The sequence below is a fragment of the Solea solea genome, chromosome 9 (assembly GCF_958295425.1).
Source record: "Solea solea chromosome 9, fSolSol10.1, whole genome shotgun sequence".
Taxonomy (NCBI): Eukaryota; Metazoa; Chordata; class Actinopteri; order Pleuronectiformes; family Soleidae; genus Solea; species Solea solea.
In genome coordinates, this window is record NC_081142.1 from 18,997,667 (window position 1) to 19,024,014 (window position 26,348).

Consider the following 26,348-nt stretch of genomic DNA (forward strand, 5'->3'; position numbering starts at 1 on the left):
GATTATGCTAAATCAATAAAACCAACATGAGCACCTACTGTACCAGCACATGGAGGACACTCACACATCTGACGGACCAGGGAGCAAAGACAGGAAGAGTAGCTTCACCTGTGGAGTCAGTACAAACAATTTAAAACCAGGAAGTGGGTGTGGCTAATCCTAAAGTGCCTTCCACCAGTGCCGGCCCAAGCCTTTATGGGGCCCTAAGGTTAATTTGAATTGGGGAGGCCACCTGTCACCACCTCAGAGTGGCCGATGTGTGACTATTATTGAAACAAATGGAACACTATAAATTGCATTAATTCATTCAAGTTGTGTTATTTACCTCATAACAGTGTCACTTTTGTTTTTTCCAACCTTAGAGGAAAGTAAAAACACAAAAGTGGCCTAGTATTGATTAGCACTAAATATATCAAGATTTCTTTAATATGTTCATTTTTCTTCTCCTCACACTAGTGAGGGAGCCTGGTGATCAGCTTCTTACAGCTCAAGCAAGTGTATGATCTAAAAACATGTGTTTTATTTTTCACTGGCTGATGCAAACTCTGTTCATCCATCATCTTCCTCCATTACAGAAACAATACAAAACAGGCTGTTTTTCTTCTGTAATAGATTGATATAAGGGTCCGGTGCACCTTCACCGTTCTGCTGTGGAGACACAGTTGGTCTGGCTCTGTCTGCAACACTAAATTGTGATAGTATGTAAACACAACATTTGCACAAATGTTGTAAATGTGCTTCAAACACAAACAGCTTCAATTCAAAATGTGAATGTTGAGGAGATTGTGGTATTTTTAAGCCCAACAACAGATGGATTTTGACACAGGGAATCACAGACACAGAAGTGGAAGGACTTTAGGCAACAAGTCTCCAGCCTCCAGACAGAAAGACAACATAACACATTGTCTCATGGACATACCTGGTCTCAAGAGTCTTTTACTGGCAAGTGGCTGCTTGGTGTTTTTCTTCTTTAAGGGTGAGGAAGGAATCAAGGTTTGTGGGAGTTAATAAAGTTTCTATATTCAGCGAGACAGTCACAGAGATCACACCTGCCGTCCGCTGACACCCAACCCCCCACTGTTTCCATAGAAACCATTTAAGTGAAGACATTTCATTCCAGCCTGGACCAATGACATGATGAAGAAGAAGAAGATGCACCTTTCTTTTTCTATGATGCAAAAAGGAAAAGGTCCTCACACTGGATATCATACATGTGTCTCCTGGTCTTTAAGTGACAAACACATCTACCTCCATGATGTTATTGATTTCTGCACATTTTGCATCTCTCTTTTTTTTTTTAAATCATTTTTCCCTTTCCCTTCCCTGCAAACTTTGGCATCTGAAAGCCAGGGGGCCGCCAGCCCCTGGAGCTTCTGCTTAATAGACCAGTTCAGGAAATGGTTTTTGAAACTAACAAAACTTGACACTGCCGAGGTCTGTCATGCTGGTTTGGTTCATTCCATCTGACTCCATCCAGATTTAAGAGCAAGCTGCTCCCTGTAGGGGAAAGGTCCACAGGCATTACAGCCTTCAATAAACATCTGTTTTGTTTAGCTCTTAAATATGCAACTTATGTCTTACTCACAGCATGTGGTGGAGCTCACACTGCGCTGATCCGAGAAAGTGGGAGGCAGGGAGGGAGAGAGAGAAAGCAAGAATGTGTCGGAAAAATTCCTTCATATCATCGTTGTCATAGCTGCTACATTTGGGATTTATGTCCATCTTCATGGTCATCTATGCTTTTAACACCTCTGCATTGATCAAACCATTAATTACACTCATGTCAAATCTACCCAGTGAGCCTGGAGTGGGAGAGAAACATGACCTGGAGCGTCACCAGCCGTCGGTTTCCAACATGATAATGTGTCAGTCCTAACAGGCCGGTGTCCCCGTCCGTGCAAAACCAACAGTCAAATAATAGCATAATAATCTATTGACAAGCATTTCCCTTTGTTTTAGAACAATCTGACATTTCTTGAGAAAAAGAAAGTGCAATCTCCACAATATAATGCCTAAATTTACAGGTATCTGTAACTGAAAAATACAATATTTCACATTATGATTAGATTCTAATCACATATCCATCCCGGGGACCGGATTGGGCCCACTGGTGGGCCGGTTCTGGCCCGCGGGCCGTACATTTGACACCCCTGAAATAAAGTGAATAAGTGATTAAATTAGTACACATTAAATCCCAAATGCTCTGCCAATTGATGACAATCTGGACATTACCAAGTGGGATTAGAGATTAGTGGTCTCTTTGTGTTCGTACCAAGTCAGCCCTAACAAGAACAGCTGGATTGAATATGGTGTTGTAAACTTATTTCACAGTTAAATTAAATTTTAAATAAGAAATTAAGTTAAATGAGGGGGTGTGTACGGTTGGTAGCTTTAATTCTTAAATTGGTGTTGTTGAAAGTTTTCTTTCTTCCTCTGAGACGGAACATTTATGTTTTTAAACGTCTTAAGGTGTTGAGGAGACTGAACCTGCTGTCACAGGTGTCCAAAAAAGTAAATAAATGTTTGAAAGTGATTCAGTGCGGTTTCCTCCTTGTTATTTCCATCACCTGCTTAACTGTTTTTATTCCTGGTGGATGATGAGTTCAGCCTCACACGCATACACATGAGTGCACACTGTTATATTGGGGTTTGAGTGAGACAGAGTATGGAGTTTCACTAGTTGAATGTGACAAGAGCTATTACCACATCATTGAGAGTCAGTGGAGGTTGTAGATCAGAGGTGGCATTGGCTACATTTCATGCTCGGAATCTTTTAAAACTCCATTTCCTTTCCTGCTAATGGGGAACCGCAGGTGGTTGCTTAGACACTGTGTGTGTGTGTGTGTGTGTGTGTTCCAGGTATTTCTCATGTTGTCAGGACCCAAATCTGTGTACACAGTCACATTATGGGGACTTGTCTTTCTTATGGGGACAAAAAAGTCAGCAGCCCATGTTGTATGGTTATGATAAGGTTAGTGTTAGGCCAGTAGAAGTTATGGTTAAAGGAATAGTTCACAGATTTGCATTTAGCTTTGTATTACTAGAATAGGGGTAGTATTTTTGAGAAAACTGTGCTTCCCACCCTCAGTTTTACCATGAGTTGAGAAATATCTTCATTCTTCTCTTTGTTACAAGCCCACCAGTGACACTTGGTCCTGTTGGTGTAACTGTTAGCAAAGATGGCGGACACTATTTACATTCTGGGAATGTCAGCGCTTGTGGACATACTGCTTTAGAGTTCCATCTGTGAGGCACTGACACACTCAAAGTTTCTGCGTTGCATCACCCCCGGCATGTAGCTCCAATCCTTGGAAATCAAGTGGGAAATGGAGGAAGTGCAATATTATTACCTCTGTCCTATTGTGCCACCTTTTGGTCACAGGCCAGTACAGCAGCAACAACAACATGGTCACAGTCTCCTGAAAGAAATCTGTTTGCTGTTTGTTTCTGCATTTTCTAAGACATTAATATGTGACAGTTTTAGAGTTTACATTTAAGACGAGCAAGATCATTGACATGGGGAGAGCAGTTTTTAATGGTTTAAAGAACATCATTACACTTTTAGTGCAAAATAATGTATGTCAGACAATTATAAACTCATGTAAAGCCACTGAATTAGTTTTTGCTGTTTTCTTAGGTGTAACACTCTATATTCCAGTCCAGTAAGAATATTATCTTTGGAATAACGAAGTAATATTATGGTAGAAAAGCATCTTATTTCAATAATAATTATAATTAAAATAATAATTTAGGGCATAAGGGAGGATGAATTTCAAATTCATGAATATCACATTGCTACTGTTTCTACTGAGCTGAAAATGACATTACATACCGGACGGTATTACCATAAAATGACCTCCCTATTCAAAAGTTGTTACCATACTGTTAGTGGACTCTAATGTAAATGTGGATTGTTCAGCCAAAGATCCCCTTCTTCTTTGCTGTTGAAGAGAAAATAAGACACATGTTTACCTCCGTTATCATCATAATCATCTGGCTTATGAACAGACAGACAGACAGAATCTCCCTGTTTTCTTACGTTTCTCATTGACAGTATAAACTGCTTCCATGCCACCTTCAATGTGATCGTGGACGTGACAGTGGACCAGCCACTTACCAGCATATTGAGGACGCATTTTCACTGTCTGCGAGAGAAACAGATGAGAACAGGACCTCATTGACTGCTCCACCATTTTCACATAGAACACAGAGCATTTAGGCTGCATTTTTCCATCACTATGTTAAGACTCATGTACAAAATGTGCAATTTCGAGTGTCTTATATCCCCTTTTCTTTCAGCACAACCTATAGGCAATCTGATGAAATTTTTTTTACTTACTATATAAACACACCTGAGCAAAAAGCAGTAAAATCTTTTGAAATCAGATTGAATTTGTGAAATTTAGAAATACACGACAGCGCAAAAGGTTTGCTTGGCTCGTGTGTTTATGAACAAAAAGAAAAGAAAAACATTGGCAATTTTGTGACTTCTGCACAATTATCGCTACTCTTGTTAAAATAAATCAGAACTTTGACTCAACAACATATAAGACGACGGAAAGGATGTGACCTATAAAGACACACGCCCCCAGGACGTCCCACGGCAATTTACCAAGGGTGCACAGATCTGTGCCGCGTGAGCGCTAAAGGATTAATTGGAAAACCAAAAGGGACCACAAGCTCAAAAGTCTAGTCAGGAAAGGTTGATTTTTTTTTTTACCTGGAAAGTGGCTGGAAACAAGTCGTACACATCAGTACTGTGAGCACCTCCTCCCAGCTGCAAAGAGGGTAAAAATGTCTTTTTCCATGAGTTTCATCTTATTCATCACTTCTGTATGCTGTGACTTTACTTTTATTTACCTTATATTCCACAACATGTCCATGCCAGTGGACAGTGTGTATGTCCACTTCACTGCCCATTGCAATCAGATACCAGTACACCTTATCACCCACCTCAATGTTCAAACCATTGACATTACCATACATGCGACCATTAATAGCTGCAAGAAAAAAGATTTTTAAGGATTTTTGTAGCAAGAAAAACATCTTATGCTTTCCATAGTACATGTATGTTTATCTCACCGTGCATCTTGTTGCTCTCTATGAAGGATTCCTCATCCTTTAAGTTTGCGCGAGGGTTCCTGATGTGGGTCCTGATGTTTTCATCCAAATACCTGGATTTAAAAATAAGGTTTTAGCTCTGTACTCTTCAAGTACATCAGTGTTTGTTCTACTGCAACAGTGTTACAGAACTGCCGTGGAAACAATTTCCACTAATGAAATAGCAAGTGTTTTTTTGGTAAACAAGTCAGAATGTAATTTTAAATGGTGGAGAAGAAGAAGAAGAAGAAGAAGAAGAAGAAGAAAAACAAAAGACTTTTGCTTACCAGCTTTCATTCTCGTCAAAAACAAGGAACAACAGTGCCAACTCCTCTACTTCCTTCTTCAGTCCAAAACTCCTGGAAACAAGTTATTAAAAGTGCATTTTAATATTTTATTACATTTCATAAAGCTCAGTGACATATTACAAATTCATTATATTTTTAATAATATAATATAATTACTTCAGAATAAAAGCTTTGCCTTTAGAAAGTCTCACCTGGCCCAGCTACTGCGACAAATCACTAACGGCCCGATCAGCCCGCTGTACAGGTCCTAGAGAACAGAACACAGACATGTTGATGTGTTGATGCGTGCGTATGTGTGTGTGTGTGTGTGTGTGTGTGTGTGTGTGTGTGTGTGTTACGGTACCTTGACAACATCTACAGTAGAGTAGTACGCTGACACCGAGCATTCTTCCTGCTCTGAGGTCGGGCCTGTGTTCTTTGTGATGTGCCAATAGTAAGTGTGAGTCTCACCTGGTGAAAACAATCACATACTTGGAATATTTTGTTGTCGTCGTTGTTGTGGCAATTTGACAAAAAAGTAAAAGCAAGAACCAGAAAAATAAATGTTTATTTGTAATCCACTTGCATTGTTACTTGATTTTGTCTCTCTGTACCTGGTTTGGTGGCGTAGACATTGGGCGTGTCTGTTTTGACTCCACTGGCATGGATGGAATAAGGTCTGGTTGCCATGTTCTTGAAAACCACCTTGACTTTCTCTCCGACATGACTATGAATCATTGGACCTGAGAGAGAGAAAAGAAGGTTTTCTTGCCGCTACTCCAACCATGCTGCATCATTTGTCGTATAACGGTGTTTGTGTAAGTCTTCTTTGTCTTTATTGCCCACCCATAATCCCAAGGTGTTCCATATCGGCCGCTCTCTCCACTTGCGTTGTGAACTTGTCGTTGGTGAACTGTCGGTACACCACCTTCTTGTAACGGGCACCTATGAATCCACCATCCTGGTCTAGGAAGGCACTGGCAGGACTGCAAAGAGACACGTTTACAAGTTGGTTTATATATAAAAAAGAAAAGAAAGTACAACATGACTACACGTGCAGGTGTGATGTACTTTTCATGGCCACGGTAAACCTCGTTGTCCCAGGTGCGGTTGGGAGCATAGTCCCAGTCTGTTTCCATGGCAGCAATGTAAACTGTATTTGAGCGCAACATGGTGCCACTCAGTGGGTTAAAGAAACCGCACTTCCCTACTGTGTAGTTGGCTCTCATCCCACCACGATAATTGCTCACTGTAGGAGACACTACTTCAAAAGTTCCTGAAACAAAACACAAACATCACATGAGCGTTCAAACCATGCAGTTTGTCTCGACTTAAAGGGGCTGCATGTAAGATATGCAAGTACAGCTGAAAACAGGCACTGCAATCCAAATTTATAATAGTGGATTAACAGTGCTCCCCCTCCTACCAGAGACTCAAGTTTACCATGAACCAAGGAACCAAGGAACTACACTTTTTCCCCCTCAAAAAATATACATAGTACAACTGTTGTAGTGACTAAGTCCTGTACTTTGGCGCTATACTGGCTGTTGGGTATTGTTTTTACGTGTATAAATCACGACCAGATTCTTTCTTCGTGTCTGAAATGTTCCATTTCCGTTAAACAAATCAAAACAAAACTTAAACGCGGGCACAGTAGAACACTGTTTGCCCCTTTCAATCAGCAACACCTGAGAGTGACAGGTGACCCCGGGCCGGTGTCATGCTCGGTGAAATGAAATACAACCCCCTAGTGGTTGGAGGAGAATCTTGCAAATAAAATGAGACATGTCTCCTACAACTATATTTACAGGTAGTAAATACATTTTAAATTGTTGTCGGGCCCACACAGATTCCTCATTAGATGATAGAAGATAAGATACGATAAGATAAGATAATAAATAATAAACATGCATTTCCAAGAGAGTACACTATAGAAAGATATTAACAATAAGAAAAAAAGAAAAAAAAGTTTTAAAAAAGAATGTATTATAGGCAGTTTCCAGAATATACAGTATGGGCTTGATATTTACAGTAAAAACAAATACTGAATATGAGATATTATATGTTTAATTCGTTAGTACAGTTGTGACTCATGTACTATTATTTATTCATAACAGCAAGGCTGGCCTGATTTTGTCTTCTCACTGGACAGAGAATAATATTTAACTGTGTATGTCCTTTTTTAAGGTTAATATTTGTTTGTGGACTACAGTTAAGCACGGAAATGACTGCTTCCACTACAAAGAAGATTTCAAGATGGAACTATTTAGATGGTGGTGGTTTAAAATACCAATGTAGTTGCCTTAAAGTAATATTATATCATTATAATGTGTCCAGTATGTATCCAGTATACTGTACATAGTACTGATGGGTGTTCGTGCACATGTAAGATGTATACCTATGCTGTCCGGCTCCATAATGACAGTGTGAGAGATGTGAGGGAAAACACTGATGGAGTCACGTCTGTTCTGCCGAAAGATGAAGCGGTTTCCCTCAAAGTGAAGGCTGTTGATGTCTGTCTCTGACCCAAGTCCCGACAGGTGCCACGATACTTTATGCGCCTTGCACATGATCAGGCCTGGGAGGTTCCCATACACATATCCATTGATTGCTAGAAAATAAACAGAGATATTATAATATATAATATGGCCATTGACACATTTGAAGGCTCTATTTCAATAGTGCTCCTACAAACCATGCATTCTGTTGCTCTCTATAAAGCCCTCGTCCTCCTTGTTAACAGTAGTGGGAGCAGTGGTGAAGGTGCGGATGTTGTCGTCCAGATACCAGCTCAGGTTCTCGTCAAACACTGTGGCCATGAGGTGGAACTCTTTATCGTAGTTTTTCTACAGGAGGAGACGAGGGGGGACAACAAACCGGTTGTATTTATTGTGCAAACAGCTGCTTATTCAGCTGCTTATTCACACATTAATAAGACAGAGAGCAACAAACACAACATGGTCTTGAACCAACTTATCAGCATTTGTTTTTACACTCTCCACTTTCTCAGGGAAATACTGCACTATATATGCTGCAAACGGGGTTTTGAAAGGGATTTACAGCACTTATTCCATCAAGTGACTTGTTGGATTTTTTTGATCTGCTTTGAAGATTTCGGCTTCCTCCTCTGTTCTCACCTGCACTCCTTTCTTCAGTGACCCCTGTCGACAGACGAGGAGCGGTCCCGCCAGTCCAGAGTTGGTGTCTTTCACAGCATCCACTCCAGAGTAGTAGAGGTAGGTGAGACAGTCGGCCTCCCCCTGCACTGGACCAGCGCCCACTGGAACCATCCATTCATAGGTGTGCACCATCCCGGGTCTGACCAGAGCAGCTGGGGGAGGAGTCACTACTCCTAAAGAAACCCATATTAACACGAATTGTTAATGTAACAAGGCTTTTATTAATGCATGCTGACTAAGACTGGAACTAAAGGAGGTGGAACTAACTTGGTTCTCTCTTTAGCTCTCGCAGTTTTTTTGCTGTATGAGACTCTGAAGAGAAAGCATGGTTGAATGAGATGTGTGACGCTTTATGTTTTGTTACATATAAATCTGCGCATTCATGTATTTACCTTCCAATTCATTGTGATACAGAGTCCCATCCTGCTCTATACTGTACTGCACACCATGCGGCGTTATGGAGTAAGGCCGGCTGGCTTTATTCTTAAACACCACTTTAATAGTGTCTTTCTCTTCAGCTCGCAGCACAGGACCTGAAAAATGGAGAGATACAAAAACACACATTGGTTATTTGAAAAATCAGGACATCGACTCCCTTGTTAGGAGACGTTTCATTCTGCCATGTTGTAAAATGTTCACGTCAAACATCTGGGAATGAGAAGACGGATATAAAGCATTGTAGTGTTGCTAAAACAACAAATCTAATGGGGGCGTGAGACACAGTACTGTAAATATAAGGGGAGCGTCAAAATATCAATTTGGTGATGTATCGTCTTCTTTCCTCAATGCAATAGGATAATTGATATTTTATTTAACAAATGAAGGCGCTCTAGATGAAACATTTCCTGCAAAATGATTGTCTTGTAATATGTTGATCATCACAGAATTGTTGTATCGCGATATTATTGGTATCGTGGAACGTGTATCGCGTATCGTATCGGGGGGTACCCTGTGATTCCCACTCCTAGTTAAATACACAGGGGCACTAAACAAATTAAAATTACTGGATGTGCCACCAACACAGCAGCCATAATTACCCAGAATTCCGAGGTGCTTCTCCTCTGTGCTGCGTAGCATCTTTGTTAGGAAGGTGTTGTCAGTGTATTCCACGTAGCGGACTTTCTTGTAGCTGCTTCCGATGCGGTTTCGACCTTTGGTTACATACTTTTCTGCCTCACTGCACACACACACACACACACACATACATATGTACAGTGTTACCGTGAAACAGGAGGAAAATGAATTCCCTGAAGAATATAATGAAATTGTCCACTGATGAAATCCAATTTTCAAAAATAACTTATTTTAGTCCAGATAAAGGCAGCCTTGCTTTTAATATTGCAACCCTTGATATCGCATTGTTATTTTCAATTAAATTGGCAATGATAATCTTTAAAGCATCACTGTGATTCTCATTAATATATATCACTGTGAAAGGTTTAAATGTTGAATTTAAGTTAAAATGTTTGAAATAAACAAAGAAAGGCTTGGCAGTAAACAGGCACTCAGTAGGTGAAAGATTGGCTGTGTGTGTGTTTGTTTGTGTGCAGTAACCAACCCATCAGTGGGCAGAATAGGAGCATAGTCCCACACTTCTTCCTCAGCAGCGATGAAGAACTCTCTGAGTTCCCCGTATGGCCGGGCCTTGTGGACGTTGGGGAAACACTTCTTGATCTCGAATATAGCCTGCATTCCACCTTAATGAAACAAAAATAAAAAAAATAAAAACTTTTTTAGCTTCACACAGTTGACACATCTTCCTCCTGAGTTCCATCAGTGCAAACCTCACCCATTAAATGGTCATTGACAGAGCACTCCAGCAGCCAGTTGCCGGGATTATCAGCGACCATTTCAGCCGTAGTGCTGGAGGCTGGGAAAAGACTGATTGTGTCTGTGTGGTGGTTCTGCGTTGTCAGGATTTGGCCGTGGAAATGAATAGAATGTATATCCACCTGTTGAATATAAATTCCTTTATTTACTCTCACATTACATCACATAGGTCCTAATCTAGGATCACGGCTGGTGTAGTGGCTAGCACTCTGGCCTTTGCAGCAAGAACACCAAGGTTCGTGACCCGGTCTGAACAAGGGCCTTTCTGCATGGTGTTTGCATGTTCTCCCATTTTCTCCGGGTTCTCCATTTTGCTCCCACAGTCCAAAGAGATGCAGATTTGGGGATTAGGCACAATTGGACACTCAAAATTGACCGTAGGTGTGAGTGTGAATGGTTCTTTGTCTCTTTGTGGCCCTGCGGTAGACTGACGACCTATCCCGGGGTGTGACCTGAGATTGGCACCAGCGCCACCTGCGACCCTCATGTGGAATGATAAAGCTGAAGATGGATGGATGGGTTCCTAAACTTTTTGGTAACAGCTGATGTACACTAACGGAAAACCAGAAAACCACTATCACACACAAGTTAATAAATTGCTCACAAATTTGAATTTCAATAAAATATCAGCCTATGTAGAGTTTGCTGTGGAGGGACAACAAGTACAAAGTTTTAAAATGTATTAGTGGCTGATGAGGAATCAGACTCTAGAGGGGTAGTTTGCATACTAAAATCATGTATTGTCTTCCAATACATCCTCCAATAAATCCAATAAATCCAATAAATAAATACATAGATAAATAGATACGTAAATGCAATAATTCCTCCACATACAGGTTGCGGCGGACAGGAGCTAATCCTAGTTGACATAGGGCTATAGGCTGGTTACACGGCTGACAGGTCGCCAGTCCATCGCAGAGTCAACATAGAGACTAACTATTCACTCTATAGTCAATTAAGTTGTGTCCAAGAAACCTCTGCATTTTTTTGAACTGTGGGAGCAAACCAGAGACAACCCACGCACACACAGAATGGCCCTTGGTGGACAAAGCTGTCCATATATTAAATGTAAAATAATGCACATTTCTAAGGATTAAAAGGCTAGTTTATTTCAACATTAAATGTAATTAAAGTCAAATATTCTGGGTAATAATAATAATAACAATAATAATAATTACCTCATTCCCTAAACCAATCATATGCCAGTTGATTTTGTTGCCTTGGCACATGCTCAGTCCAGGTAGGTTACCATACAGAAAACCATTTATACCTGCAACACACCCTCAGAGTCATGCCACATGTATGTCTTCATATTGCATATGGATTTTTTTTGTGTGTGGAATTGCTGCTGTGCCCTCACCATGCATCTTGTTGCTTTCAATGAAGTCTTCATCTTCCTTCAACTGCGAGGCAGGGTTTGTGATGTGCGTCCGGATGTTTTCATCCAGGTACCAGCTGAAGTTCTCATCTGACACCATGAACAGCAGAGCGTACACATAGTCTGCATACCTGTCACCGTGTAAGTCCAGAGTTCCTAGAAAAGTAGAAAAGAGCGGGGGGGGGGATCTGTCTCCAGTATTTGTGCACAAAGATGTGGTGGTGAAAAGTGCACTAATGTATGCTCAAGTGCCTATTTTAGTTACATGTACTGTGCTTAACTGTCATTGAAATCTTTCAAAAACTTGCTTAAAACTACAATGGTATTGTTATTTATTTGGCAAAGTTTCAAGAGTTTTTAAAAAAGGCTACTAGAATACTACTTCTAATACTATTAATAATAACCACAATAATAATAATAATAATAATAATACAGGAAAACAATAGGTTATTCTGGCTTACGTGCTCGGGCCCTAATTATATTTTAGCATTAAATATATCATTTAGGTTAAAGAGTTTCTACATAGTGGTGTATTAGCCATTACAGAAACATAAAATATGATTTTGATCATTACCAGTGCATAAACCTGACATTAGGTGGTGGTCTAAAGCAACTAAGCTACTTTATACTTCTACCTCATTACAATTCACCTGGGACATATTGTAAACTCTATGCCACTGGATTAATTGAACTATTATTGCTATTCTATTAATAACAAAGTTGCATACAAATAATATGAGTATAAGTGCTTCGATGCTATAAGGTTGCAGTACCTCTTTTACACACAATGAGGGGTCCTATGAGTCCTGAGTTGATGTCTTTGGGAGTCATAAGATGGGAGTGGTAGAACCTGGTCATGCAGTTGCTGTCCGTCAAGGTCGGGCTGTGGTCTTGAGGAAGCGTCCACTCATATGTCACTGATCTACCTGGAGCCACTGAGTCATCACGCTTCAGTTCTGGACCAGTACCATCTGGATACAACGCTCCTAATGTGACAGACACAAAAAGCACAAACATGTTACTATACAAAAACTACTACCACTACATTTCCTCTAACTGTCTTTGTTACTCGTTACGACCAGATAAAATCAGAAGAAGAAGAGGAAGAGTTGGTAATAGGCTTTTCTAGTCTTGATGAGCTGCTTTACACTACAGTTTTCACCCATTCACACATTCACACGCTGCAACATGGGGTTAAGTGTCTTCCTCAAGCACACATAGACTAGCAGAGCCAGGAATTTAACCCACAACTTTCCAGTTAAAAAAAAACTTGTGCTACCACTGAGAAACTCCTCACTTTTTTTAATACTTTTACTTTTACTTCTAAAACTTAAGTACATTTTATAGCAGAAAAGTATTTTTGTTAAACAGAGGAAGTTGGGACTGAAAAAATAAATAAAATTGACTGAAAGTCGACATCATTGTCACTTCCTTCAAAGAAAATAAAAGCCCTATACTGCTCTTTACTATGTTTTTGTCAAGTTTTAGGAGTCAAAGATCTGAAAAATGTAAATATCTTGGGTGAAAACAGCCCTTTAAGTAAAATAAAATCATTTTTATTTAAGTAACATTATAAAAAGTGACTTCAACTTATACCAAAGTCATTTTCTGTATCCCTTTTAGGATACAAGACTGACAAAAACACATGGATGAGTGAGTAAAAAGTCTGCCCCGGCAGTGATTACTGCACCTGCCACTGATTCCTTACCCTCATTGCCTTTGGTGTAGTTCAGTCCATGTGGATGGATGCTGTACGGTCGGGATGCGCTGTTCCTCAGGTGGATGATCAACGTGTCTCCCTCCTCAGCCATCAGCAGAGGGCCCAGGTAGCCCAGCCAGTCAGGCTTTGCCACCTCTAACCTATAGGTGGCGTCACTGTACTGCTTGTACACAGCCTTCTTGTAGATGGAGCCAATCCGCTGTGGGCCTCGCTTTAAAAAAACTGAGGCTTCTCTACAGAGTTATATAAAGAGACAGACAGAGGAATCAATGACAGGTGTAGCGCTTTGACATTCTTGGTAAAATAAAAAATCTCAAAGAAAAATGGAAGTTACTGAGAGACATTATTTAAGTTATTTATGTTGCATTTCTAGGCAGAGGATAAATTACCTTATTTAATAATAATAAAGACTTCTTAAGTTATGCTTGCAGTTTCATTAGCAGGTTTTTGAGTTGTTATAAATCGATTATAATTACAGCTGCTGCAGGAAAATAAATACGTTAAATATTGTAAAATGTAAAGACAATGTTCAATGTTAAATTTAAAATATGAGTTTTAAACATATGGATAGTCAAAAGGAAGGAAGGGTTGAAAGTCCCTGTAAAGCAGAGATCTCAAACTCTTTTTTTTCATTATTAATAGATTCATTTTGCATTTATATGAACTACTTATCATTCCATATCAAAACAAACACTTTTATTTTTGAAATTATGTGATCATTATGTGTCATCATTAAAAAAATATCATTTCAATGTGTTTTTTCTCAAAAGGTTTGACTCCCCCAGGTCATTTGAGTTCGAGAGCCATGCTGTAAAGGGGTATGTAATAAAATATCTCTTCTGACTCTGTCCTCCCACGGGAAAATGTGTTACTGTTACGATACCATACCAAATTCGAGTGTGTTAAAAGTGTAAAAAGATTGGATTGCTGAGATGCTGGGGGTGTACACACACACATACCCTGACCTACACACTGGGACCAAAGTCTGCCAATGTCTGTTTGTCAGTGTTTGTACGGAACATGAATGTAAATGTAAACGACATTCCGTACACAAACACAGCAGACATAGTGGCTGGGATGCAGGTGTCCTAATCTAAGCAGTAATTATTTCATGACAGCTGTGTGACGCAATCGATGTGTAGTTGTGTGGATTTACAGTAATGGTGGATTTAGCTTTTTTTATTATCATGCCCCAAGGTGTTCAACATGTGGAATTCTGTTTGGCTGACAGCCTGTTCTGCCCTCTAGCAAATTAACAACGCAGTTGTCCTTGATTGCTCTAAGGGGCTGTCACTGTATGTGACTTGAGCGGAGGTAAAAACCTAACCACATCAATACATCCTTAGTACTTACGCATGTACTCCTTTAATCATGCGACTTAATTACATTCAAGGATTGATGTATGTACTTACTCGTCTTGGTCCAGGGTGCGGTTATGAATGATGTTCATCCCACTTGGGGCATAGTTCCAAGACACCTCCTCTATTCTGAAGAAATACTCTTTCCTCGACGCAGAGGCGCACGACACAGCCGCACAACTCAGCAGCAACGCTTTCCACATTGTCACACACACAGAGCTGATGTAACTGCACCAGCTGTAACGACGACAGCCACCGTGATGATGGTGAGGATAAAGACGACAGACAGTGCAGTGAGCTGGCAGCAGATCAGTGATAGAGACTTTAGACCCTCTGTGTGTTTTTATATCTGGTGCAGGAAAGAGGGGTCACTGACCTTCAAACAGAGACTGAGCCACCTTATCAGAGGACTGACCGTATATTTGATCGTTAGGCTAAACTTGCACAAGAGGAGAATTTCTTACTTTGTGACATTCATCTTATTATTTCGTTATTGTGGAAGTGATTAAATTTAACTAAAAGACAGCAAACCTGACCTCTTTTCTGGATAAAATAGGGCAGACACTGACCTTCTGATCCAGTCAGTAGTGATGGTCATTGTTCGCTGTATCATTGTTCAATAATCAACTCAGCTCATTAGGACCACGCCTTACCACATGGAATGTTACCTAAACCAACTAAATCCCTTTAACCAGCTTCTTAAAGCTGGGAAATGAGGGTTTGAGCTCCCATGACAGTAGTAAAATTGTACATCTGTATTCAAATCTAATCAAAGAAAAGGTTATTTTAAAAATGATTATATTATTTTAATCGCAAATAATGCAGTTTTCAGTGTTAATATACTCAATGTCGCTCCTGAATGACACTGTGGGGCGCTCTGGTGACATTTGACCTCTTTACCAGGTGCATCACTCTTTATTTTATCTGCCGTCATACCTCAACATTTGAACTGTGTTTGTGTTATTTCTTTACCTCAGCCTTAGTTTGACGTCAGTTATTAGAGACCCCCCACAAAGAACAGCCACTGTGTTTACTAACACAGGGTTTTTCAATCCTGGTCCTGGAGTCCCACTGCCCTGCATGTCTTACATGTTTCCTCGCTCCAACACACCTGTTTCAAATGAATGGGTCATTATCAAACTTCTGCAGTGTATGCTGACCATTTAATTCAGGTGTGTTGGAGCAGGGAAACATCTTAAACATTCAGGGCAGTGGGTCCCCAGGAACCAGGATTGAGAAACTATCCATTTTCTACCGCTTTATCCCCCACACAAGGGTCGCGGGGTTTGCTGTGCCAATCTCAACTGGCATAAAAACCCTGCACTAACACTGTATTGACAGGTTAAACCAAAATAAAATGTCTGTGTATGTGCATGAACATACAACTTGGTATAAGTGTGGCATCTTATTTCCATCTTTTCAAAAAATCTGGAAATCACACCCCTGCACTGCTTTCATCTGGGAATGTAATGTAAGTTTTGTAATTAATGAACTCAGGGGAAGACTGGTTTATCAGTATTTTAAGGCTTGCAGATCATACGTACTAATATGACTAATATGTACTAAAACATGACTTTTAATGGGTTTTCCAAGGGTCAGAGGCAACATTTACTCAAGTTTGGGTCCTGCTATGGCTCAATAAAGGCAACAGTGGAAACCCAATTTTTATCAGCCGCCTGATTACAACACACCGAGCTAATATTGCCTTTCTGTCCGTGCAAAACAAAATGAGACTTAACAGAAAGCAAAACAGCTGATAATTATGTTGCAGTGATAATTGGGATTAAAAGCATGCATGCATGCACACAAACATGTACGCACGCATGGCAGAGTCACAGTATTAGAGCCAGGTAGCATTCAAACTGCTGTCTACCACGCTTACTGCTGGGGGAACTTGGTGTCTTTGCTCAATGTACTGTCCTGATAATCATTTACAGACCGTTTAAATAAAAATAGCTTTTGTTTTCATCTCCAAAATAAAAAAAACACATGTACAAAATAGTAAATTTTGTTTATTCAAGAAATCACAAACAAACATCCATGATATAAATGTCACTAAAACCTTTTAATGTCACTAAAAATTTGGTATAAAATACTGAACTCAAAACTGAATGCACACAACAAAATACTGTAAAAATGAAAGCAAACACACGTTTGAAAGTGTATAAAAGTTGAAACTACAAAATGACACTGAACAGAAATGGCACTTTGATGAGCTTTGTGAAACAGTTAAATAAAATAGGTTTTTTTTTAAAAATAAAGTTATGAACATGTTCATTGATGCTTGAGAGAACATTACAATTACAGTAAAATGTGCACAACTATATGAGAGGAGGTGACTGCCGACATCAGGAAGACATCTTAAGTGATTTCCATCGTTGGCCAAAACATTATTGGATTCCATGAAGTCACTCATCTTTGACTAAAGTTTTATAGCATTTTACTTCTTCTTCACCATAAAAACTAATAAAACAAATACTGAATAGCACAGTTTAAGATGTTGTGTGTTAAACACACAATCGTGTGACAGCTGCAGGGGAAAATCATTGTCATTTAAATAACATATTATCGTCATTATTACGATCAAGGATTTTTGTCTGCTTTTACCACCCGAGAAAATAAAGTACAGCCTCCTCGTTGTGACACACACACAAACACACAAACACATGCACACCTCCAGTATAATTCTCTGGACAAACACTCTAGTGTCAATAATGACTGCATAGTGATTTTGCCACTTTAATTGAATATTTGCAAGGTCGCTTCCTGGTTTTTTAATAAGCCAGCTCGACTATTTTCCGGTATGTTGTCAGCCAACGATGCAGAAATGTTACCAAGTGTTTAGCAACAAATTCAAGAATTTAGCAGAGGCTGCGCACAGCAGTGCAACACTTAATTATGAACGGCTTTTTGCGAATTACGCTGTGTTGAATCCCTCAGGGCTAACTAAGAAAGACAATGGCACTTTTTCAATTGATATGAGAAGTTTTAATTAATAATGTAACTTAAAAAGTCCAAGTTCGTCCCCATTAGCGACAACTTACCGTAAGAAAAAGGAGCTGGCTTATTTTTAAAGGTAGGGTTGGAGATCCTGGACTCCCAAATGTGTACCCGAATGTTTAAATGCACTTATTGTAAGTCGCTTTGGATAAAAGCGTCTGCTAAATGACATGTAATGTAATGTAATGGACTCCTGCTGGAGCAGGCTAAGTTTTGAATTCAAGAGTCCCTTTCTTCAGACTTCCCTCCAGAGCTACGCCTCCGAAGCACATTAACGCGCAACGCTTGCTCACGAAGAATGTCGGTTTCACACGGATTCACGAGCAGCACTGCACAGCATCGTTAAGGTTCGGGCACTTTCCCGTGATGCTAACTTTTTTGGAAACTTTCAAACGCTGATGCTGAAAAACAACAAATACTCTCAAAGGAGCACAAAGACACAAAGTGAACCCTCCTGTCCAGTAGAAACAGCGCCACCATGGCCTCACTTTGCGGCTCATTCTGTCGCTGACCGTTGTTCACTCTGGTCTTGGGTCGCTCTGCAGCAGCCTTTTTCATGGCAGTAGCTTTCCACAAAAAAAATGTCTTTCATTTGCGACCAAGCCTGCAACCGTCCCGTTTCATTTTTTAGCAAGTTAGCATAAGCTCTGGCATTGACTTCTAAACATGTGCGATTAATGCACAAAGAGGGGTCCGCACGTAGGGTGGAGGGCGGTTAGATGGCAGTTTGATTGACGCATTACGATCCAATTGTTTCGTTCGAGCCGTTCAATATGATTGGATGGCGTTTTACAGGCCTATCCACTCCACTGGTGACTGACATTTTTTTCTTTCTTGTGACAATGCATTACTATCGGGGGATGTGAAGCAATACAGTAAAGAAATGCTCCAGAAAATGATCTCCCACCCTACCTTTAAGCAGAAGTTCTAAGCGACTGTGCATATAATCAATTGGGGCAAACTGAAAGCTGGTAAATGGTTACACTGACAAAGTTGTCCGTTGTCTGTTTTACGATAGCACATGTGCGATTGTGTCTAAATCATGTGTTGTGTTGTGCTCACACTCACACACACACATACATACACACACAGTGCTGGGTAGTGAAGCCTAATTGGATGTGAGCACGTACAAGTATGTCATGTCAGCGCAGGTGAGCACAGGTCTATGCGTTGAGACGATACTCCTGCTTATAGCAGCAAGGCCGACACACGGCGTTCACCACGCCGTTGCCCAGCTGCAGGAGACAGATGATGAACTCCATCACAGCCAAACCCAGTAAAACACACAGCAGAGTCACGTTCCACTCTATGATATGATGTGGCTGAAGACACAGTGACCAGGTCTCTGGCTGCAGCAGATACCTGCAGCAGAGGGAGAGAGGGAGTGGAGAGAGTCAATAAGAGCGAGAGAGAGAGCGAGACAGACAGGGGATTGCGTTGCACAAGACTTGTGTGCTCGAGTGTGACGAAATACTGTGTGAGTGACATCCACGCTATGAGTCACTCTCTATATCGGGGCGTTTGAAAGTGTCTGTTCAATTTTTCGGTCTCTTGTTTTCCATAATGTCAAAAAAGATAAAGAACAATAAAGGTTCTGACTCTCACAAGTGCCCTGCGATGGACTGGCGAACTGTCCAGGGTGTACCCCGCCTATCGCCCGATGTAGCTGAGATTGGCACAGCACCCCCCGCGACCCTCTGGTGGAGGATAAAGCGGTAGATGATGACTGACTGATGACTGACTCTCACAAGTTGTGAGCAAAAAACAAAAAATCCTCACATTTGAGAACGTGGAACTGGCAAAATGATTTAAGCAAAAAAAAAACATTTGGCACATTCGTCATTCAATGACTAAATGGTGTCATTACCCTAATAGTGGTCTATGAATGGCGGCTTTTTGATTTGAGACAATTAAATGATTTGGTGACTACGCACTGAAGGCATTCTGCTGAGGAGCTGTGGGGTGAGATGTGGTGAGTCGCAAAATACAGACGATGACTCTGTGGTGAATAAATGACTAATCTAAACGCAGGACCTTCACCCGGGTGGCTTAGGTTTTTATTTATTTATGTTTTGCTTTTTATTCTCACCCTGGAACACAGCGGCAACCATAACTCATATTTAAAGACTTACTGGACAGAGATAAAATAAAGATAAAATAAAGAATACTAATTCTTTCAGTACTCAAAAAATACTTTTTGAGTACTGAAATACTAGAATAGGCCTCTTGCTTTTTTATTGCACATTACACTTACTTCAGCTTTATACACCATAATATTCATATAGTATTGTCATATCGATATCAGTGAAGCAACCTCAGGAATGAATCTTGGGTAATTGTTTGCCAGTAGCTTCCTCTCTTCGTAAATTTATTAGGTTTTCTAATTTAGAGTGAGTTTTTATAGCACTATGTGAAAAACTAAATAATTAAGTGATGAAAAATCATTAATAGGCATTTTCAAATTGTTTTTTTTTGTGTTTTTTTTTTAGCATAACAGAGATCACATAATGCCAGGTTTAATCAAGACATGTGTGAGCACATGTTGTACAGGTCTAACGACTCTAATTGAAACCTAGGTAACATTTTACACACATTTTAAGGGGAATAAGCATACTTTTTTGTCTGAGAAGCGTTCTGTCCACACAGTATTGTTTAGAAAACGCCTGCCTCACGTTTCCGTGTAGACAGTGAATATGCTACTTTAAGAAAACGGCGACGTCATATTCCCCACCAGTTAATACAGTTAGATGGATCTCACTTGTGTGGCAGAATTGGGCATTTCTTGCCAAATGAGTCCTGGCAGAAAAAGATTGTTTTTCAGTCATGTCATTTCATTATAAATGTCAAAGATCATCATTGACTGTCTGGTATGACACACACACACACACACACACACACACACACACACACTACAGCATCTTACCTGCCCCCTTGGTTTGCAAAGGGATGTGACCATCCATTAGCAGTGAAGCACTGGGGACCTTGCAACAGGGCGAAACCCGACATGACGAAACAGTAGCCAGACCCCACCAGGCCGACCACAGCTGCCAACACTGACCCACACATCTTAAAGAGGGAACACAGACACACAGATACAATACACGTGATTTTCTTTTTTTTTCTGGAGCATTCTGTGGATATTTGTGTGACCATCTGCACCAAGAAGCAGCTGCACACACACACACACACACACACACACACTGCAACTAATAATAGGGTCACTGTTGATTTGTCATGGCTGGATAAGCAAAAGCATTCCGTGTATAAAACTGAAAAAAAGCTACCAGAGGTTAAAATTTGATCAACAACTCAATTCAACAAAAACAAGAGCTGAAACTATAAAAGGAAGTCTCTGGTTTAAGGAATTGACCCGGGTTCTACATATATATACAGTATATATACTACATAATTAGCTTCGTCTCACGCTTATCTCACTATTGGATCTTAGTTAAATTTTATTTGTATAGCGCTGATTTTTAACCTGCAGTACATAATATCAAGGCACTTTACATGGTAAGGTAAAGACCTTACAATTTTAAAGAGCACAATGAGCAAGCACTTGGCAGAAAAAAATATTAGTGTCTTTAGTGTATCTTTGCGTGCCTTATTGTCCCGTGTTAAAATGTCAAGCAAATTATACCTCAATTAACAGCTTACCATCAAACTCTCATTCCAACAGCAGCTACATTTTCCCAGAGTGATGAAAACAACAGCTGGTACCAACATCTAGAGACACAGAAAAACACATCATCTCATTACAGTTATTAACGTTTAGTCTTTTAATGGATCTAGAAGGTCAAGGCAGAAATTACACTCCAGGGATAGTTTTGTTTCATTAGACAGATTAGACGGATTAGACAGAGAGTTGTAGTGAAAACATTAACAGTGACAATCTTGGCTACAGTGCTACAGAATAATAACTAACTTATTAATTACCCTCACTGACTCACTACTCCTGATAGACGGTTAAAACTGTAGATGGAACTTTTAAATATAAGCAAATATTCATTATAATCAAACCAGTTGATTAGATCATTTTATCTGTCAACCAGAATAATAGAATAATAACGTTCATTCAATCATCATCTACCACTTTATCCTCCACATGAGGGTCATGGAGAGCGCTGTAATCCCAGCTGACATAGGAGCAAAAGGCGGGGTCACACCTTGGACAGATCGTCAATCCATCATAGGGCCACATAGAGACAAACAACCATTCACTCTCACGCTCACACCTCCAATCAATTTAGAGTGTCCAGTTGACCAAATCCCAATATTGCATGTTTTCGGAATGTGGGAGGAAGCCGGAGAACCCAGAGAACATGCAAACTCCATACAGAAAGGTTCTTGTTATGACCGGGTCACGAACCCGGGTCGTCTTGCGGCAAAGAGGCAAGAGTGCTGACCACTACACCAACTGTGTGGCTCCAATATTCATATCAAAATCAACAATGTACATTATATGGACAAAAGTATTTGGACGCCCGATGATTACACCAACAGGGACTGTGTGCAACGACGTATACGAATACATATACAGTACTTTAATATGGAGTTGGTCCTTCTTGTGCAGCTACAACAGCTTCCACCCTTCTTAGAACACTTTACTCTCTACTTAAAGATTGTGTGTGAATTTGTGTCCATTCATTCAATCTGTAGAGCATTTATGAGGTCGGGCACTGATGTTGGACGAGAAGACCTGGCTCACAATCTCTATTAAACCTATTGGGTTTAAGGGTCAGGGCTCTGTGCGGGCCAGTCAAGTTCTTCCACACCAAACCATGTCTTTATAGTCTTTGCTTTTGTGCACTGGGGCACAGTCAGGTTGGAATAAAAAAAGGACCTTCCCCAAACTGTGGCCACAAAGTTGGAGGCATGGCATTGTCCAAAATGTCTTAGTATACTGAAGCGTTAAACTTGTCCTTCATTGGAGATAAGGGGCCAAGCCCAAAGCCTGATTGAAACACGTGAATTCAATACTCCACAGGTGTGGTCAAGTACTTTTGTCCATATAGTGTATAACCAAATGGAATTTGTACAATCGTTGAAATGTTTCACTGTGGTTTCAGGTGTTGCAACAAGTGGCAGACCGAGACTCTGCTGTAGTTGACGATGCGTCCACAAAGCCAGGACATGGACACATTTTATGATGCAATACAAGCAGTCAGTGATGGGCAAAACAAGAGCGACTCCATAAAGAGCAAGACACAGTCTGTATAAAACCAGCAGCTGGAACACAGAGTAGTTGTGCAGGAAGGAGAGAGGGAAATAGTGACAAAGTGACAAAGATAGTGCTTGTGTCATTTGCACAGCAGCCATTTTGACATGTTTTAGGTGTTATTCATCACATTAACTACAGTATATTCAGTTCATGTAGTTCAGACATGGTAACACCCTGCAACTGAGGAGTTTAACTGGAACTCAACCGTCATTAACTTGACTAGAAATACCAGTAATTCTAGCTGCTGCGCAAAAGGCCCACTCTACCAGTTTTCCGGTTCTATCCCTTCCTTTTTTTCCCTCTCATCCCATTTCCTGTGCTGCTGTCTCAGTCGGAAGGTCAAGGACTTTTAATTACACCCTAAGAGAGGGAGGGAAGTTCCCAAGGTTCTGTGGACACACGACCACATGCAGGGAGAGAGAGGGAGAGATCCTAAGCTTAGAGAGACTGACAATGCAGAGGAAGAGTGAGGGAGAGGAAGGAAATGAGCTAAACATAGATTTCGCAGAGTTTAGCTTTTTGACTCATTCTCGTTGCATAAAGAACGGAAAAGACCGGAGGGAAAAAATGACAGTGAGGCAAATGTTATCTTAGAGAGGGTTTAAAAATGTACATGACATCATGTTTGATACATGACACAAGCTCTTGGTTTAATAAAACCTTTTTTTTTTCTTTTTTTTTTAATCAAAAAGTTATTTGTGACGAATATAATTTGTTTTTCAAATTATGGTTCATGTTTCAACCATTTAGTTTAACACTATTTTTAAGTGCAGACACAGTATGCAGGCTGTAGAGACAGACTATAGGTTTTGTTCAATAAATATTTATTAATTAAAAAAATATGAAAACGTTTTTCCATTTTAAAATGGAATAATTCACCCAATGTAGTGAAAAAACACTGATTTCAAAACATCGGTGAAAGAAAAACCCATATTAGTAAAAAAAAAAAGATTAAGAATCAAATCAATCAATGTAACATCATCATAAAGAATACATGGTTTCTCTTGAGTTCTTGTGAACAATGATTTGAGTTATGCTCCTTGTTCCAAGGTGAGGCTGAGACACTTGACACTTGACTGTGTGATGTCAAAATGTTGCCTGTAGTTCATATTAAATAGTTCATGCTCCATAATCCCTTCACTTTTATCGGGCCATGAGGGAGTTGCCACTTAAATGGTCACAGCACAAATGTGAGCTGACAGATTTTAACCGTCTCCTCTGAACATTTATCTGCTGACAGTTTATAAAGCAACGTTGTGTTATAGATCACACCAACTGGTTCAAACACTGTAAATATTCCAGAGTGAACTTTCAGCAAGGATAATCTTGTGTACGAAAAAAAAAAAAAAGAAAAGAAACACAATCTCTCCTCTGTTCCTCCTTAAAACCAAAGTAAAAGAACAGCCTCTTTCTGCACACTTGGAGTAAACCCATCAGATCAGCTGCATGCAGAGCAGCCAGATTAACTCGGGGTTCACACAACACTCCATTGTTCCGGCACACATTCGCAAACACACTCCGTCTGAATGGTGTTGGAGGGCAAACATTTATGTATAGCTCTAAAAAAAAAAAAAAAAAAGTATGTTTCACAGGTTATGTCATGACCAAAAATGTTTTTTTAAAAAGGTTCCGCAGGCACAGAAAACACACTTAGAAATCCGAGCTGACGCACTGCCACCAACAGTGTCTGTCTCTGTATGATAAGGGAGGGAGAGGGGTGACAATCTTAACCATAACACAAACGTCAGAGTACGTCTTTCACTTTGAGGCAAAAATAAGCAACATACAGCGGATAAAACAGGGTGAAAATAGATGAAAAGTGCATTCATTATTGTCTGTTCCAGCTCATATTGGGACCATGAAGTGACCTCTAAAGAAAATAATTCATGCTGGTTTCTTACTCACCAGAAGTCCTCCGCCACCCAGTCCACCAAAGTACCAGATATAGCTGTCCAGGCGGTCTTGCTGGATGTAGCTGATCTCTCCCATTGGAAAGAGCAACAGCAGGTTGGCAAGGATACAGCAGAGGGCCAGAGGTAGCAGGGCCAGACCCAGTGAGCGGGCGAAACCCACCGAACAACACATTGTTTGCCCCCAAAAAAGTCACACACACACACGAGGCCGCAAGGAGGAGAAGAGAGAAGTGGGAAAAAGGCTGAGGGGACACGAGACCCGCGAAAAACAGGGAAGGGTCGGAGCAGCTGTGGAGGCAGGAAAAAAAAATGTGTGTGTGTGTGTGTGTGTGTGTTTCCCACAGCCTCTTAGTCAGCAGGGCCTAACACTGCACTCTAAAGAATGAATTTCCCATAGAATTACTAAGTCATAACAACAGGTTTACACGTTTAAATACAAAATCGGCACATTCTTTCCTAATCCCTTTTTCCTACAAGGTGTCCAGTCTGTCTGTGCTTGAGATGTTCAGTGTCAACAAAAACAAAAAGGCTCTCTACACAGTGACAGTTAAATAACGAGCAGATTTCACTGATTACAGATAATCCGCTGATCATTTAAGGCCATTTGAAAACAAATGGTTCAGGGCCGGCCCAAGCCTTTAAGGGGTCCTATAGCCTGAATTTGATTTGGGGGCCCACCAGTAGCCGGTGCTTGACAATTATTGATACGACTGTAACACTGTAAAGTGCGTTTATTATAGCCGTGTTATTTACATCACTTTTGTTGTGTTTTTTTCTTAGAGGGAAGTGAAATCACAAAATGTCCTAGTATTAAATTAAACCTTTTGAATGACTTTGGTTCTTAAAACTTGGAACAGATGTGCAAATGTGCTCTAACTAAGCAAATCTTCAACTCTAAAATAAAACCAAATAACTTAAGATAAACACTTATTAGTGATCTAAAAATATCTAAAGACATCTAGATTTCTTTCATTTGTTAAAATGTTTTTACTGCAGGTTCCAACTTTCGAGCGGTGAATGTTTTCTAGTCCCAGCCTACGATTCTCACCATTTATGTTGTTGTTGGACTGCATGTAAATTGTGTTTTGTTGTTATGTGACATTTAGACCACATGTTAAAAGTTTGTATTTATTTTTGTTGTGGATTTATTAAAAGATCAGAACAGAGAATCAGAAATATTTTACTCATCCCTGGGGGGAGATTTGGTTTTGTTACAGCCACTCCAGCTAAGAATAGAAAAACAACAGAGATTCACAGTAAATACAAAACAAAAAACTAGGCTATAAAAGAGGAGAATAAGAACTATATTCATGTGTCACATTCTGTTAAGCAGTGTATAAATAAAAATGTAAAAGAATAAAT

The 26,348-nt window shown here is 40.1% G+C and overlaps 2 protein-coding genes across 2 annotated transcripts; both read right to left on the minus strand.

Annotated features, from left to right (window-relative positions):
- Positions 1–3,511: 3,511 nt before the first annotated feature.
- Positions 3,512–15,172, minus strand: cp (ceruloplasmin). The gene is made up of 24 exons (XM_058639334.1): positions 14,907–15,172; positions 13,483–13,727; positions 12,548–12,760; positions 11,757–11,930; positions 11,575–11,666; positions 10,356–10,518; positions 10,125–10,263; positions 9,604–9,743; positions 8,959–9,099; positions 8,834–8,878; positions 8,525–8,739; positions 8,083–8,233; positions 7,786–7,998; positions 6,459–6,663; positions 6,234–6,373; positions 6,002–6,130; positions 5,752–5,858; positions 5,600–5,655; positions 5,388–5,459; positions 5,083–5,174; positions 4,861–5,000; positions 4,721–4,777; positions 4,040–4,145; positions 3,512–3,941 (listed from the first exon to the last, which is right to left on the minus strand). The coding sequence occupies exons 1-24, from the start codon at positions 15,053–15,055 to the stop codon at positions 3,916–3,918; spliced, it is 3,210 nt and encodes a 1,069-aa protein (XP_058495317.1). The 5' UTR covers positions 15,056–15,172; the 3' UTR covers positions 3,512–3,915.
- A 1,722-nt stretch (positions 15,173–16,894) lies between these two features.
- On the minus strand, positions 16,895–25,282 carry tm4sf18 (transmembrane 4 L six family member 18). Its single transcript, XM_058638337.1, has 4 exons — positions 24,979–25,282; positions 21,510–21,578; positions 20,776–20,918; positions 16,895–19,214 (listed from the first exon to the last, which is right to left on the minus strand). Exons 1-4 carry the CDS (start codon positions 25,156–25,158, stop codon positions 19,016–19,018), a joined length of 591 nt encoding a protein of 196 aa, XP_058494320.1. The 5' UTR covers positions 25,159–25,282; the 3' UTR covers positions 16,895–19,015.
- Positions 25,283–26,348: the final 1,066 nt, after the last annotated feature.

Bases quoted from the DNA above. Each gene is read 5' to 3' on its own strand.
- cp (XM_058639334.1), bottom strand. From the start codon at position 15,055: ATGTGGAAAGCGTTGCTGCTGAGTTGTGCGGCTGTGTCGTGCGCCTCT. The intron at 4,146-4,720 runs GTAAAAAAAAAA...TTTCTCTCGCAG, and splicing joins TGTTTCCAGCCACTTTCCAG to ACAGTGAAAATGCGTCCTCA. The intron at 3,942-4,039 runs GTAAGAAAACAG...TCTCTTCAACAG, and splicing joins TTATACTGTCAATGAGAAAC to CAAAGAAGAAGGGGATCTTT.
- tm4sf18 (XM_058638337.1), bottom strand. From the start codon at position 25,158: ATGTGTTGTTCGGTGGGTTTCGCCCGCTCACTGGGTCTGGCCCTGCTA. The intron at 21,579-24,978 runs GTGAGTAAGAAA...CTGTGTCTCTAG, and splicing joins TGGGTGGCGGAGGACTTCTG to ATGTTGGTACCAGCTGTTGT. The intron at 19,215-20,775 runs GTAAGATGCTGT...CCTCTGCTGCAG, and splicing joins TTTGCAAACCAAGGGGGCAG to GTATCTGCTGCAGCCAGAGA.